The sequence below is a fragment of the Orbilia oligospora genome (assembly GCF_000225545.1).
Source record: "Orbilia oligospora ATCC 24927 unplaced genomic scaffold scaffold00006, whole genome shotgun sequence".
Lineage (NCBI taxonomy): Eukaryota > Fungi > Ascomycota > Orbiliomycetes > Orbiliales > Orbiliaceae > Orbilia > Orbilia oligospora.
In genome coordinates, this window is record NW_011645563.1 from 1,328,271 (window position 1) to 1,342,465 (window position 14,195).

General features: G+C 44.2%; 5 protein-coding genes across 5 annotated transcripts; 3 read left to right on the forward strand and 2 right to left on the reverse strand.

Annotated features, from left to right (window-relative positions):
* Positions 1-1,903: 1,903 nt before the first annotated feature.
* AOL_s00006g403 (uncharacterized protein) lies at positions 1,904-5,005 on the reverse strand (the record flags this gene model as incomplete). The annotated part of the gene is made up of 1 exon (XM_011119712.1): positions 1,904-5,005. The coding sequence occupies one exon, from the start codon at positions 5,003-5,005 to the stop codon at positions 1,904-1,906; it is 3,102 nt and encodes a 1,033-aa protein (XP_011118014.1).
* Positions 5,006-5,352: 347 nt separating this feature from the next.
* On the forward strand, positions 5,353-6,600 carry AOL_s00006g404 (uncharacterized protein; the record flags this gene model as incomplete). The annotated part of the gene is made up of 3 exons (XM_011119713.1): positions 5,353-5,413; positions 5,498-5,951; positions 6,141-6,600. The coding sequence occupies 3 exons, from the start codon at positions 5,353-5,355 to the stop codon at positions 6,598-6,600; spliced, it is 975 nt and encodes a 324-aa protein (XP_011118015.1).
* A 744-nt stretch (positions 6,601-7,344) lies between these two features.
* Positions 7,345-8,148, forward strand: AOL_s00006g405 (uncharacterized protein; the record flags this gene model as incomplete). Its single annotated transcript, XM_011119714.1, has 1 exon — positions 7,345-8,148. The coding sequence occupies one exon, from the start codon at positions 7,345-7,347 to the stop codon at positions 8,146-8,148; it is 804 nt and encodes a 267-aa protein (XP_011118016.1).
* An 844-nt stretch (positions 8,149-8,992) lies between these two features.
* On the forward strand, positions 8,993-10,132 carry AOL_s00006g406 (uncharacterized protein; the record flags this gene model as incomplete). Its single annotated transcript, XM_011119715.1, has 1 exon — positions 8,993-10,132. One exon carries the CDS (start codon positions 8,993-8,995, stop codon positions 10,130-10,132), a length of 1,140 nt encoding a protein of 379 aa, XP_011118017.1.
* A 679-nt stretch (positions 10,133-10,811) lies between these two features.
* Positions 10,812-12,368, reverse strand: AOL_s00006g407 (uncharacterized protein; the record flags this gene model as incomplete). Its single annotated transcript, XM_011119716.1, has 1 exon — positions 10,812-12,368. One exon carries the CDS (start codon positions 12,366-12,368, stop codon positions 10,812-10,814), a length of 1,557 nt encoding a protein of 518 aa, XP_011118018.1.
* Positions 12,369-14,195: the final 1,827 nt, after the last annotated feature.

The following is a 14,195-nucleotide window of genomic DNA, read 5'->3' on the forward strand; positions in this document are numbered from 1 at the left end:
GAGAAGAAGAAAAAGATAAAAACGAGTTTGGGACAAGTTCAACGAGAACGAAACAAACGGAGGCCCAACTGATTATCGCGAGATATGAACTGGCCATCAAATCTGATAGATCTGATAAAAAGGCGCGGCGGCGTCAGCCTTAATTTCCCCACACAACTCCTTTTCACTCACCAAAATCCAACACAGCTGTTCCGATAAGGGGAATTTAAATCTGATGTTGAAAAATCAAGCTTTTCTGCAAAACCAGGTCGGTCTCGCTTTTCGGAAGGTATCAAAAATAATGGATTCCAGGTTTGCGTCAGCAGACGTGTTATCTTCCAGAAATAAAATAAAAAACACGATGGAAAAGAAAAAGAAAAGGAAACTTCAGGCGAAATACGAATAAAAAAACGTTTGGAGAAAGGAGCCTCCTGAAGGTGCGTGATTCAACGGGTCATCCACTGAAAATCCCCCAAGGGTGCTTTACCCGAAACAGACTAGAGCATTTGTTGAGACCTCGCTAGCGCAGGTAAGCACAAATACAAACATTCCTAGTGGTGCGCATTCGCCGCGATCCCTGATGAAGGGCTCAGAGCCAAGTGCTTTAGCGTGGGATGCAACCGCTTGGCTTTGGTTATCAGATCTGTCCCATTATCAGCTGACAAATCACCGAACGAGCTTGGGATGCTGACGAGTTCGAAGGCTCGAAGTTCGGTTGTACAAGACAGACTTGTGATCATGCAGTTGGCTGATAATGATGCAACTTGATGGCGAATACCAGGCATACATCGATACTACATTGGTTCAGAGCTGCCTACTATCTTTTGACTAGTTCCTATTGCGTCTTGTGATTCAAAAACGGGCCTCGTCATCTCTGAATTAACCCACGGCTTCTCCCGGCTGGGAATGTTGTACAATGCAGTCGACTTCGAACTTCATACATAGTGATATATACCTAATATAATACATATTAATACAAGCAAGTTGAATCACATCTGCATCCGAGGTACGTATAAGCACGTAGAATATCTCCGCGATCTATTATATTACATAAGAACTTAGTCCGCATATTTAAAACAAAGGATCCCCAAATTAATAATATATTCCCGAAATTCTGACAGCTGAAATCGAATCTGATTAGCTTAAGATAAGTCTATATGACAAATTCACGCTTATGAACGACATGCATTATATAATAGCAACGACAGCGCTCTCAGCCCAGCCCAACCAGCCAGCATCTTCTATGCAGTTATCTTAAAGTATAATAATATAAGACCATATGCTTCATATGCTTTTTTTTTACCTGACATAAAAAATTAATGGGCAAAAGTCGAAGGATCCAGTCTAGAATATTACTTCAACGGAGGATTCCGTGCGACACCCAATATTTGCCTAATTTACCCGACCTCGGACTCCTCGAGTCTTCTGTCCAATCAACGCAAATGATATGACAATATAAATTCACATCCCTAGCATATATATTGATATCACAAATTTCAATTAAATGTACTTAGTAATTCGAATCTTATATCATTATTTAACAGATATAGGTCTCTGTAGAAAGCTTCAGCTATGAAGGTTGAGCGTCAATGCGATGTTGGGAATATACCGTCGAATTCGTGACTACCTTCCTCAGGGTGTCCACGAATCAAGATTCATGGATTCACCGCCTAGTCCCTGATCAGATACCAATCCCCATTTTAAGGCTTCTGAATTCGTATGTATGTATGGTTGTCTCATACCTAGTCAAACCTGGTCGATTGCACAGGTCCAACCAGGTACCTTTCATCCCGTCACAATGTGAAATGTAAGTCCTGATATCAATATCTGCAATGGACGCCAACGTTGCAACATACAATATCCTACATCTCAATATAAGTAAAAAAAAGTATATACATGACTTCAGCTTGTCTAGCTTCAGCCTCTAAATAACGTATGTATAATTTCCTTTCTCCGGGGTCACCTTCCCACCGCTCAAAAAAGCTTCACTTCGTCTCCTCCAATTCCCAAACTCCTGGCCAGTCCCCGGCACCCGTGCTTCAATGAACTCCACGCAGGCCACTAGACCCTCTGCAACCCCATCAGACACATCCTCCCTCCCAGCATACTCCTTTTCATAATCCGACAACAAGAACCTTAATCCCTCAATCGTAATCCTCACCTCTGCCTCCCTTGCAAGTAACTCCAGATACAGTGCATACAAGGACTTTGGTCTCCTCACACCCTTTCCGGGTAACCACCTCCAAAGATTCTTCAAAACACCCCACAGCCTCGCTCTCGCCAATGTCACAAACATGGTTACCAAATAGCTTGGTAAGGTTTGATACCTACCCCTCGGATTTTCCGGTGGATATTGCATACTCTTATGTAATAGTCTGCCGAGAACTTCCTCCTCCACCGCTGGACCCCTGAAATAGCTGCACTCCACCGGTATGAACTGGAAAGGATCATACCATCTCCGATGAAATTGTTTGTATAGATCCAATCTATGATCTACAGCTCTACTGAAAGGCTGATCGTGTTTTATCGGCTCACTTCTGAGACGTGCATTGCCCAGTGTAGTACTGTATTCCAGAGTATCCTGCGGGGCCATGGCTAACCATAAGCTCTCGAAAACTTCGGGATCATGCCCGACGTCAATGCCTGAGACATCCATCTTGCGAAGGATGTAAAGTGTCATGACGGAGAGAGTATCGCTGGTACGATTCGTCCAGAAGGATAGAGACTTAGGATGGTCTCCTCTTAGAGCCGGGGAGGTCGCGAGTGCTCGAAGGATGGTATGGTAAGTGACAAGTGGGACTTGATTGCCGCCTTGAAGAATTTCGGATGGCATGCGGGTGTACTTTTTGATAGGGTATAATAGCGGTGAGATATTGTGGGCGGCGATATGGACGAGCGTGCGGATATGGTTATGTGTCGGAGCAGGCCTCTTCGGGAAAGACAGCATAAAGGACTTAAAGAAGGGAGTAGAATAGATTTCTTTAGGATCAGAAGACAAAAGAGTCGTAGTAGCGATGCCTCGTGGCATTAGGAGGAGGTGGTTAAGGTGAGCGAGCAAAACTAATGTGGCTTGCGCATCAGTCCGAGGACGAGGATATGCCTTAAGGACCTGTTCGTATCTTCCCTGTCTTACCAATTCCTCTGTAGTCAACTCCTCTGAGTAAGTTGGGCTTAGAATCGATCGTAGATCCACAGTCGGAGTAGCCTCCACGAGTGTACTGTATTGCCTTGCGCTAGTCGAGAATGCACGCTTTGTAGAGAATGAAACAGCTTCCAACTGTTTCTGTTTCTCTCTCCATGTGAGCTTCTTCTGTTTCACGGCAGGTATGTCGATATACCTCTTGCCTTCCTGCTTCTTCTTCGATTTCGAATGCATCTCAACAACCTTGAGTACATCATTAAATTCCTCCAATCCGACCTTCGAGGGGTCTTCCAAGGGTGGTAAGACTTCAGACACAATGAGCTTGGCCTCTACTTTCCTCGCCTCAATTGCGTCCTCTTGAGCATCGTACTCCGGCGCCATATCCAATCGTTCTGGAAGCTCCCGGGCCACCGTCTCCCTAACCTCGTCCTCGCTCAGACCTTCTGCCAGTAACCTATATTTTAGTTTCCGTTTCATCGAAGTGTGTATTTTTCTGGACCAGAGACCCTCCAGATTTAGCTGTTCTCTTCTCCAACCTGTCATTATTTGAACGACAATTCCTTGGCCAGAGTTGACACAGACCCAACCGACCCTCATGGCTTCCTCATCTTCTGCAGTTCGTCTCTTCCCCTTTCTTCGTTCACGTCTCTCGCGGAGTCTGATTTCCCCACGACCAATTAATCCATCCGCATAGATTTCCGATCCGTCTAGAATACTCCGCATATATCTGGCACACTTGTCTGATGCAATAGTCATATGTCTTTCCGATCTTGCAGTAGTAATGAGCATAATAGTATTAGCCCCCAGTGCGGGTGTTGGATCCAGATCCCTCAAGTCCATGATTTTGATCTTAGAAAGCGAGAGTTCTTTGATAAGGTAGTTTAAAAGTGTATCAAGATTTTTTGGTGGGTTTGGTGGGAGATCGGGCATTTGTTCGATGAGTGGAGAGACGAATCGGCGAGGTGCGGGTTGTAGAGGCGATTGAAGATACCATGGGGTTCCTTCTGAGGCTGGGGATGGTGCAGCAGGTTCTGAGGATCGGTATTCTATGTCTTCTTCGTCTTCCTCTTCGGCACGGATTTCTGATTCTTCAATTCCCTCAATACCTTCCAGGCTATTTTCGATGTCTTCTTCTATAAATTCGAGGTCTTCTTCTACTGCCTCATTCAAACCCTCAAGATCCTCCTCAGGAATACCCATCGAAATGCTGGCATCAGTTTCAGACTCCGTTATAGCACTCGCCAGCTCCGGTTCTTTATCAGACTCCTCCAACTCTGCCTCCATCTTAACTCCAGCGCTCTTCTTCAACCTATCCAACCGTTCCAATATATCTTTTTTAACCTCCTCACCATCTTGCCCTTCAGGTACCTCCTCAGAATGCTCTCCCCCCTCCTTAAACGCCGTATTCCGTATCATATTCGCCATCGTCTCCGCCTCCAACAATTCCACCTTCTTCTGCAACAAAGGATCTTCAACATCCTCCCGTATCCCGCGAAGTATATCCCTCAACGGACTTTTCTCCCACTCTTCATCCGTTTTTTTAATCTCCTCGGGTGTAGGATCGAATTCTCCATCATAATCTCCATCATTTCCCAGTTCCTTTTTCGAACTACTAAATGATCGTTGCTGCTGCTGCTGCTGCTGCTGTGTGATGACAAAACCAGAATATGCCGTCCCATCAATTCTTATATTCCTATGAAATCTACCTCCATTCTTTGAGCTCAGGTTACTTAGTTGACGATATCCAGTTCTTCCGATTCGACGGGCTTGTGTATTGGGTAATGTTGTTCCGCAGACTGAGGCGAAAGCTCGGAATAGAGCTAACGAGCAGGATGGACACCATTTTGGGGGGGATATTAGTTGTCGAGAAGCTGATAATGGCATGTTGTTGGGAGGAGTTATATTGGTGGTGGGGGTTTGGATTTTTCTTCAAAAGTCGAATCAATATGATTTCGGGCCGACTGAGTTCGCATGGCTGTTTCTTTTCTCATTGAAATTTTGTTCGGTAAAATTACCTATTTTGGATTAGTATTTGGTGGAAAAATAACACAGCTTCAACGCGGTGAGGGAGGGCTTGGCGGGGTTATCCTTAGGACGTTTACTCCAGACAGGCATGGTTGTATTGGAGTGATTCACGCTACAACAACCTCAGACTCTGGCTATTAATACTGAAGAACAAAGAAAAGGGTTACGATATCGATACAAAAAACTTTCGAAAGAAGATATACACGATGGCAGAGACAGCAGAGGATGATCTTCGCGCTTTCAAGTTCGAGCGGATTCTTAACCAAGGTTTGTCCCCGCACTGGTACCCTCCGTTTTAGTCACATCCCAACATTTACCATACTAACAACAATATAATACGAAAAATACTAGACACCGGCCGCAAAACCCTCAACCTCCTAGGAACAATCAAAGGACTCCCAGCAATCATAACAGCCGAAAAGACAGCCTTCAACACCACCTCACCCTCAACCTTCGCCTCCCCAGAAGAAGGTCTTCTCTCTCTAAACCTTCTCCAAAAGAATGATATCTACCATTGGTTCATGGGTACGATCTCACAATCTGCAACATCCAATGCTGCTGCAAAAGTCAATTTGATATACCCTTGTACGGACGTACATATCAAAAAGTATTCAGCTCAGCAGCTTCACATGGTGGTCGAAACCCCCGAGATTTATGAAAAATATGTGAAGAAGTATATTGTACAGAAAACCGAGGGGGGTAGGTTGAATTGGGTTTATAATATTCTTGATCATAAGGCGGAGAGTGAGAAGATTGTGTATGAGGATGAGGATAAGGAGGTGGGGTTTATATTGTTACCGGATTTGTAAGTTTTATGTCCCCCTTTGCCACAATGCATCCTTATCATCAGTTATCGTACTGGAGGGAGGGGGTACCAGGGTAAGGATATTACAGCTGCATATCCTGGCGTACCTACCCGCCCGACTATCCCAAGCGAAATCCATAAATCGATATCTACCCATATCTACACATGTCTCACAACATTGAGTTTTAGAAAATGGGACCTCGTAACCATGACCTCCCTCTACCTTTCAGTAATCGTCCACCGCACCGACATCCGATCAATCCGCGACTTCACACCGGCACACATTCCATTCCTAAGTTCTCTCCGTCATAAAGTCCTTACCGCCGTCTCCTCAAAATACTCCCTCCCGGGAGATCTTCTCAAAATCTACGTCCACTATCAACCATCATACTACCATTTCCACGTTCACGTTGTTCATATTTCACATGATATGGGTGCCTCCGCCACAGTTGGGAAAGCGATCTTATTGGATGAAGTAATACAAGTTTTGAAACTTATGGAAAAACTTCCGAGTTCAGCTGGATCTGGATCTGGATCTGAGATTGTCGGATATAAAGATCTTGAAATGACGTATGTTCTTGGAGAGGAACATGATTTATGGAAGAAAATTTTCGAACCATTGGGGAAAGGGGAGGAACCGAGTATCTAGAACACTAACAGAAAAAAAGGACCGCTAGTGTAACCGAGCCACGTTTCGATATTTTTTATTTTGTTATGTGGCTCGGCTGGGTGTGAGGAGGTGGCAGAAGGGACCAATAGAAGAGTTTTCGTCATGCAGATAGATAGACCCATTTTCGGTATTCGCATGCATCTAAACTAGTTCAAACCTTTTGAGCGATAAAAAGCCGTGCATCAGCGGAGGGGTTTGATAGGAACCACGCTTCAGTTAGCCTTTTTTCCCACAAGGGCGGTGGCTGCTGCTACTTGCTTGCTTGCTGCTCCCCCCTACCTCTCCCTGCAGGGGGTGGATGGTGGACAAAAAAATGGTACCTGCAGGAGAAAAAAATGTCTTGTAGTTTTATTTTTCCCGCCAGAACGGGGGGAAGGTTAGAAGCAACACAGCGAAGGACTAAAAGCGAATTGTTAGAAAGAGGGTATAAAGTTCGACGTTAGATCCCTCCCCTATGGATTGAAACTTTTTTTAAAAGACACAAAAAAAAAACCTGTTCGAAACAGGAATTTTAAGGAAGTCATTCTTTTTTTTTATACTTTTTAAATCATTCGTTGAATATTTCTCCTTGAAGGAGTTACCGATTCATTCTTTTATTTTCTACTATTTATCAATCGATACAGAAATACGTACTTGGACAGTACACTACAGTCACTCTCATTTCCAATCGACTCAATTATATATCACCAAATTATCTTCGAAATAAAAATAAATCAAATAAACATGATCTCCAGACTCCCCCCACCACCAATGATCCCCCCACCCCCCACCACTCCAGAAATCACCTTCACAGTCCGCGGAATCCGCCTCGTAAACCGCGAATGGTCCCTCCGGGACGCCTCCTTCCCCATAACAATCACCAATTCCGCCACAGACCCCACCCTCTCCGCCACCGAAGCCTCCATCATGCTTCGCGAAGACGCCGTGGGTCTCTACCACCACAACTCCAAAACCTACATCCCCATCCGTCAAATCTACCTCCACTCCGAATACCTCACCGGAAGCGAAGAAAGTCTTCGATCGAGGAGTAGCTCCAGAGCTAGTAGCACAAGAAGTAGTAATAGTAGTGCTGATAGGTATGGTAGCATGGATTTCGGGTGTAGAGGCACTCGGACTTTTAACGATAAGGTGTCACCGATTGGTACTGATGATATACATCATAGTGATCGGATGACTTCGGACGGGAAGGTTGTTTGGGATGTTGTTTATAGGAAACCTACTTCTTCTTCTTCTTCGGCATCTTCCTCGTGCGGAAGCTCGACTTTTTCGTTCGAAATGGGCGATGATTGTGAAGGAGACGAGGAGAGCATGAGGGGAAAGAAATTGGGGAAGTGGGCTGATATTAAGAGGTGTGCTTGGATTCTATGGGATGGGACTTATGTGTTTTTGAGCATCAAGAGACCGTTGGTTTATATTGAGGATTTACAGAGGGGGATGTATTCGACGACTTGGAGGGAGAGGGGCAGGAAGAAGGTCGGGGCGTGGTTTGGACGGGATAAGGGCAAAGAGGAGTTTAAGCTCTGCTGAACGATCGTAGTATACACTATACTACGATGATTTGTTTTTGAATACTGGTTACGAGATATACGCCTTTACGATTTGTTACTTTCTTTCTTTCTTTCTTTCTTTTATTCTTACCTTTACTGTTAAATTAGCAACAGGCGTTATAGTTCTTGTATTATATTGGTAATCTTATAGATAGATAGATGGACTTGGGAAATGGTTATGGTTATTTAATGAACTGGGATGCAATGGTTGTCTAGATACCGTCAACTGGCTGGCCAGAATTCATACATTCACATTCACATTCACATTAACACTTCTTCTCTTGATTCAAAAGTACAATAATAGAAAAACACCCCTGAACAGCTGAACACCCCTTAAAAATCCCAAAGACGGGAAGAGAGACAAAAAATGCCTCGACCCTCCTGCAGTAGACGCATGCACCCACATACGGCCGTTGCATATGCAGGAACGGGCGGTTCATGAATAAAACCATCCTAACAAAATAGCACCAAAAAAAGTACAACAGACTCAACACAATATGATAGATATCGATATATATATCTCCACGATACCACCACGTGGAGATGTTGGACATGATGATCGATGATGATACTAGAGAAATTGTTAAATGAGAAGATTCTATTTTTGTAGCTTTTGGTTATGATATAGTCGGAAGCGATCATATATATATTTTTAACGGGATGGTCTGTATCATTCCTGATCAATCATTCTTTAACCTTCAACCCCGGACTAGTACTGTACTGTCAACATTTATATATTATCATCATTGTATATTCAGAACTCATACAATTAATAATTTATATAATAAACAGGCAGTGGATATTAATTCACTTTAAATTCCAAAATGGAACCATCTCCATCTTCAAATCCAACTTCAAAACAAAAGAAATCGACTCCTTTAATATCGAAACTCCCACGCATCCCGTCCTTCAAACCATCAAAACCCACCTCCTCTAAGACCGGAATTGGAGCATCAAAAGAAGAACTTCCTCTTCCCGATCTTCCACCCCACCCGCCTCTCTCCCACCGTCGCCGTCGCCGTCGTCGTTCCTCCCACTCGACAACCACCCCCCAACACCCCGAACCCCGCAAACCCTCCAAACTCTCCCAACTAAAATCCCGCCTCTCAAGTCTAAAACCCTCTAAAGCCACCACCACCACCACTACCACCATTCCAAAAACCTCCCCTCCCCCCTCAACACCAGCCCTCGAACCACCAACCACCCCTCCCACCATCCCCTCCCCAACACCATCATCTCCACCTTCCTCCCCCGCACAATCCTTCCACACAGCCCACTCCTTCTCCTCCTCCCACCAAACCGACATCGAAAACCCTCCAAACACACCTTTTATCCCCTGCGACATCTCAATAGCCTCCTCAGACGCCATCTACCAACTCTCCAGTCCCGCAAAATTCTGGGAAAACATCCACAAACGCAATGAAATGAAAAGGATCAAAGCCGAAAAACTAAGGGAGGCGGAAAAAGAAGTTAGTTTGTGTGAAAGGATTCGGAGGGAGAGGTTTAAGGTGAGGAAGGTTGTTAGTGTTATTGACGAAGAAGAGGAGATGGTGGTTTATATGGATGGGAGTGATGAAGAAGATGGGGATGAAGATGGAGAAGAAGAAGAAGAAGGTGGAGAGGAAAAGGAAGCTGAGGAGACGGAGGAGGATGGGGATGAAAATACGGGGTGTATGGGGTTTAATTGGGTTAAGAAACTTGAGGAGAGGTATTATGGACTTGATGAGGGGGATGGTGGGGTTGATTTAACTACTGAGGAGGATCACGGTCCTATTCCCGACGACATTAATGTTAACGCATCTACAGAAGATCGTGATCGTGACCATAATGAAGATGAAGAAGAAGATAAGCCAGAAACGACGAGTACCTACTTGGAGAGAATAGATGAACTACGAAGGGCATTAGGGAATGCGGTAGCAGATGTTGCACTTAGGCCTGCCGATTGGAGGAAGTTGATTGATTGATTGATTGATTGATTCATTCATCTTAACCAAGAATTTTGAGTATTTAGTATATATACTGAGTTTCTTTTACAGACTAATCAGGGAAAACAATCATCCGCATTTTTTTTTGCTCCATTAGGTTTTAGAGGGTTACACATTCCCCATATATATTATAGCTTTGTCTTTTTTTTGTTCGCTCAAACGAGAATCAATAAATGATAGAACTTTCAAATATATGAATGGGAAAAAAATGGAAAAACACATACTGAGTTAATAAGTTGTGCAATTGTGTGTAGTGTGTAAAGTGTATTGGCTCGAAGGTGACCAGCATGCAGGCGTGCACAGTACAAGGAATGAAATAAATGATCGTGAGTGTGGGGGTATCAAAAAGTAAGTATCAATGAAGGACGAGAATGAATGAATGAATGAATGTAGGAAGGAAGGTGTGTAAGAAAGTCGTATATACAACCTCGCCATTAAAAATAGAAAGAAAAAAACTATCAAGTTCGCCGAGGAAGAGGGAGAATCAGAAGAATAAGAGGAAGAAGAGAAGTAAACGTTACCCATGCATCACTGACCACATAAAAGAGACATAGATGATAAGAAAGAAATAGCATAAATAAAATAAAAAGAAACTCCTGAAGGATATGAAAACACCAAACATATACCTCCTCAATCCACCTAAAATCGCCTAATGAAATCATCCTTCATGTTGACTGAACCTCACACTCCTCACTCCAACGGATTCACTCTTTTTATGTCCTTTCCTCGGAGGTTCCAATTCTTGCTCCTCCATCACACGCTGATCATAATCTTTGGGCTTTCCGACCACGTTTCCGTGCTCACTTCGGTCAACTCGTCGACTAACCGAATCCTTCTTTTGCATCTCAAAACCCGGCTTGAGACTGAGTTGCGGCATGCTCTTTCGCTTCTCGATCCTCTTCTTCCTAATAACGAGGTAGGCGATAACAGCGCCGATGATGATGACACCTAGACCAGCGCCGATACCGGCACCAAGCGCGATGGGAAGGATGTTCGATGGGACGGACTGCGAGGATTCGTGGGTTGCGGTGGGGGCAGTGGTGCCGGTTTGAGAGGGAGCGAGCACAGGTGTGGTTAATGGCGGTGGGGCGCTGTTGAAGTTCTGACGTTTAATACGCGAAGGGCTATTCTGTTGTTGAAGTCTTTTCGCGAGAGATTCGAAGCTAGACATTTCGAACGAACGTTTCGCATTCTTTATATTCCCGAAGAAGACATCACCGGCAGCCTTGACGTTCTTCAATAGTTCATTTTCATCAAGTTTTGGGGGAAGAATAGAGGCTTCGAGTTCTGGGTTTTCGAAGGGAGCGGAAAGCTTCTTCTTGGATGCATCGATAATCTTCGGTCCAAACTTGTCGACTAGGTAAAGCTCGAAAAGGACGGAGTCGTTGTCGGAGAACTTGCCACCGGCCAAGGCACCCAACTGGAGCTGATGAGTGAAATACGCCCATTCGAAGTCCTTCCCGAGGTCCATGTACTTGTGAATCTCCTTGAGGCTCCTGGTACCCGAGTATCTATCAACAGTATTGCCATAAACCGAACACCCCAGCATCGGCGCCATATATGTAGTCATTCCCTTAATCATATGCGTAAAAAGCTCGTTTCCGACCGGATATTCCCTTCCGAACTGTGTATAAGTCTTCGTAGTATAAAAGTTCACTTGAGTCGGTTTTCCGTTCACGTTGGTAGAGTTCAAGCTACCATCGAAGTATTTCGTAAGGTCGACGGGTGTCCCCCACATATCGCCCGGTCGGAAGACACCATTATACATCCCACTCTTCCTTCCGAACCGACGTTGAAAATATGCATCCGGATCCTTAGCACCCAGGAAGGCCTTTTCGACGATTTTTTGGATCAGGAGTTTTTGCGTTTCTGCGTTGTTGGAATTGTAGTTTTTGAGCGCGTAGTAGTCACACATTGGCATCGACGGCGGACGCACGTCGGGAAGCGATTGTGCGGAGTGATGGTGAGCATGATGAGAACAGGCGAAGAAAGCCCTCCAGTCCCAGATAGCGGCGAAGAAGAAGATGAAGCGTACTAAGGCGAGAAAGGAAAGCCAACTGATGATTACGAGGACTAGACGGTAGCGTGGCGATGGTTCTTGTTTGTTTGGAATTTCGGTGTTGTTGTCGGTGTTGTTGTTGTCGGGTAGACCTTCTAGGTCGAAGTCTTCTGCTTTGCGCTCGTCGGCGCTGAGGAACGGTACCTTCTCGTCCATGGTGGATGTCTCAGACAGTCGAAGGAGCCGTGCCTTTCCTTAAGTCGTACGTATAGTGTATATAGAAAACTAATGAAGTTGAAGATGAGATGAGAGTTTCGTTAAGAGGTGAAGTTTGATATGGTTCGGAAGTGACAGTGAAGTGGCAGTGACAGTGAAGTGACAGTGATAGTGATAGTTTCACACGGCACACAAAGTAACGTTTCGAGTCTGACAGTACAGCTGGAAAGGATTCGAATTCGCAGAAAACGAAAACAGGAAAGAGCCGAGCAAGTAAAGTAAGTCAAGAAGTCAGGAAGTCGGTAAATAAGTTAGTCAAGAAACTCCCCAGCCTTCAAGGCCGATTACAATTTTTTTTCTTTCTTTCTTTCTCTTTTCTCCACCGGTGAACGAACGAACGAACGAACGAACGAAGCCGTACGGGGACTGCAGGGTTAAAGAGGAAAAAAGGAGAGTAAGCGGAAACAAAACCGCAAATCAAAAAAGAAGTTCGACGACCAGGTCAGAAAAAGGAGGGTGGTAGACGACCAAGAGGATGAAAACAAGGAAAGGCCCAGGTCGATGCAGGCAAAGACGCTTTATTTAGCTGCAAATGCAGTGCGAACGTTACGAGAAGTGGAATGACAGTGGAGGCGAAGAATCTGCTTTTTTTTACCCCTGAGGACCGGACGGACCCACTTTGACACCGTTCTTCAGCGGCTGACCTTCTTTTTTGTTCGACTGGAAGAATGAGGATTTCGGAATTGGGCTCGGAGGTTCGCGATGTTTAATATTTTTGCAGAGTACGATATGTAAGGATGATATGTATGATAGTATTATATATGAGAATGGGGAGGACGATGTAGAGGCAAATATTAGGATTTAATTTAAATTGACGAGGAGCCAATCTATGCGAAACCTATACACGGGCAACTGCTGATTAACTTCCAGATGTTAGATTTTATATTTCAAATATTAAATTTTCAGATTCCTGGCTCGTGGTGGTCTGTCTATTATAAACCCGATCGGGCCTTGGTTCCGTTAGAATATATTCATAGGCTGTTGATGTTGAATATACAGATATCGATCAGTTAACTTAAGTATCTACACAGTATACTACAAGCAATGTAATTAAGTACAGTACAATGCTACACCGCATCGACGGATTTATTTATACACACAGACTAAACCTTGGACGGCCAGGCTCCGTTGAATGTTAATGTTAATGTTGGGTCTTCCCGTGTGCCTGAACTGATTAAGATCGAATTGGAAAACCCGAGTGTCTATCAGACTTAAAAGCCGTTGGGGGCATCGTATCTGTTGAATATTTACTTACTAGTACTAGCTACTAAGTAAGTACTATACAAGTTACTATACGTATACTAATCATGTGCGATTCGATTAAATATCCACTGGTGCATAAGTAAGGACTTCATGAGCATGCAAGTTCGATCACCCGGCTATTATATATCTTAGAGGTTGTTTCGAATATAATATAATTCGACTATCGAGAATATTAATATTACACTCGAGTACTCCCGAGGTTGATCCTATACAAAGCCAATGCTATGTAAGTATAAGTATATCCCATCATGATGACTACTTAGTACCCAATATCCTTCTCTCGAAGTACTTACAGACTTAATTCTTCAGGAATCTCGAAGGATCAAGCAATTCGAATTCTAAGCGTTAGCCCAGACCTTGGCAAAAACTCAGCCAGACATCGTGATCGATGTTTGTATTCAAAAATAAGCACCAATGCCACTCCTCCCAAGCTCTGGGCATCTCAATCCAGCCTCCACCAACAAAATACATGTACTTACCTATACTTGTACCTCCAGCGTGCGA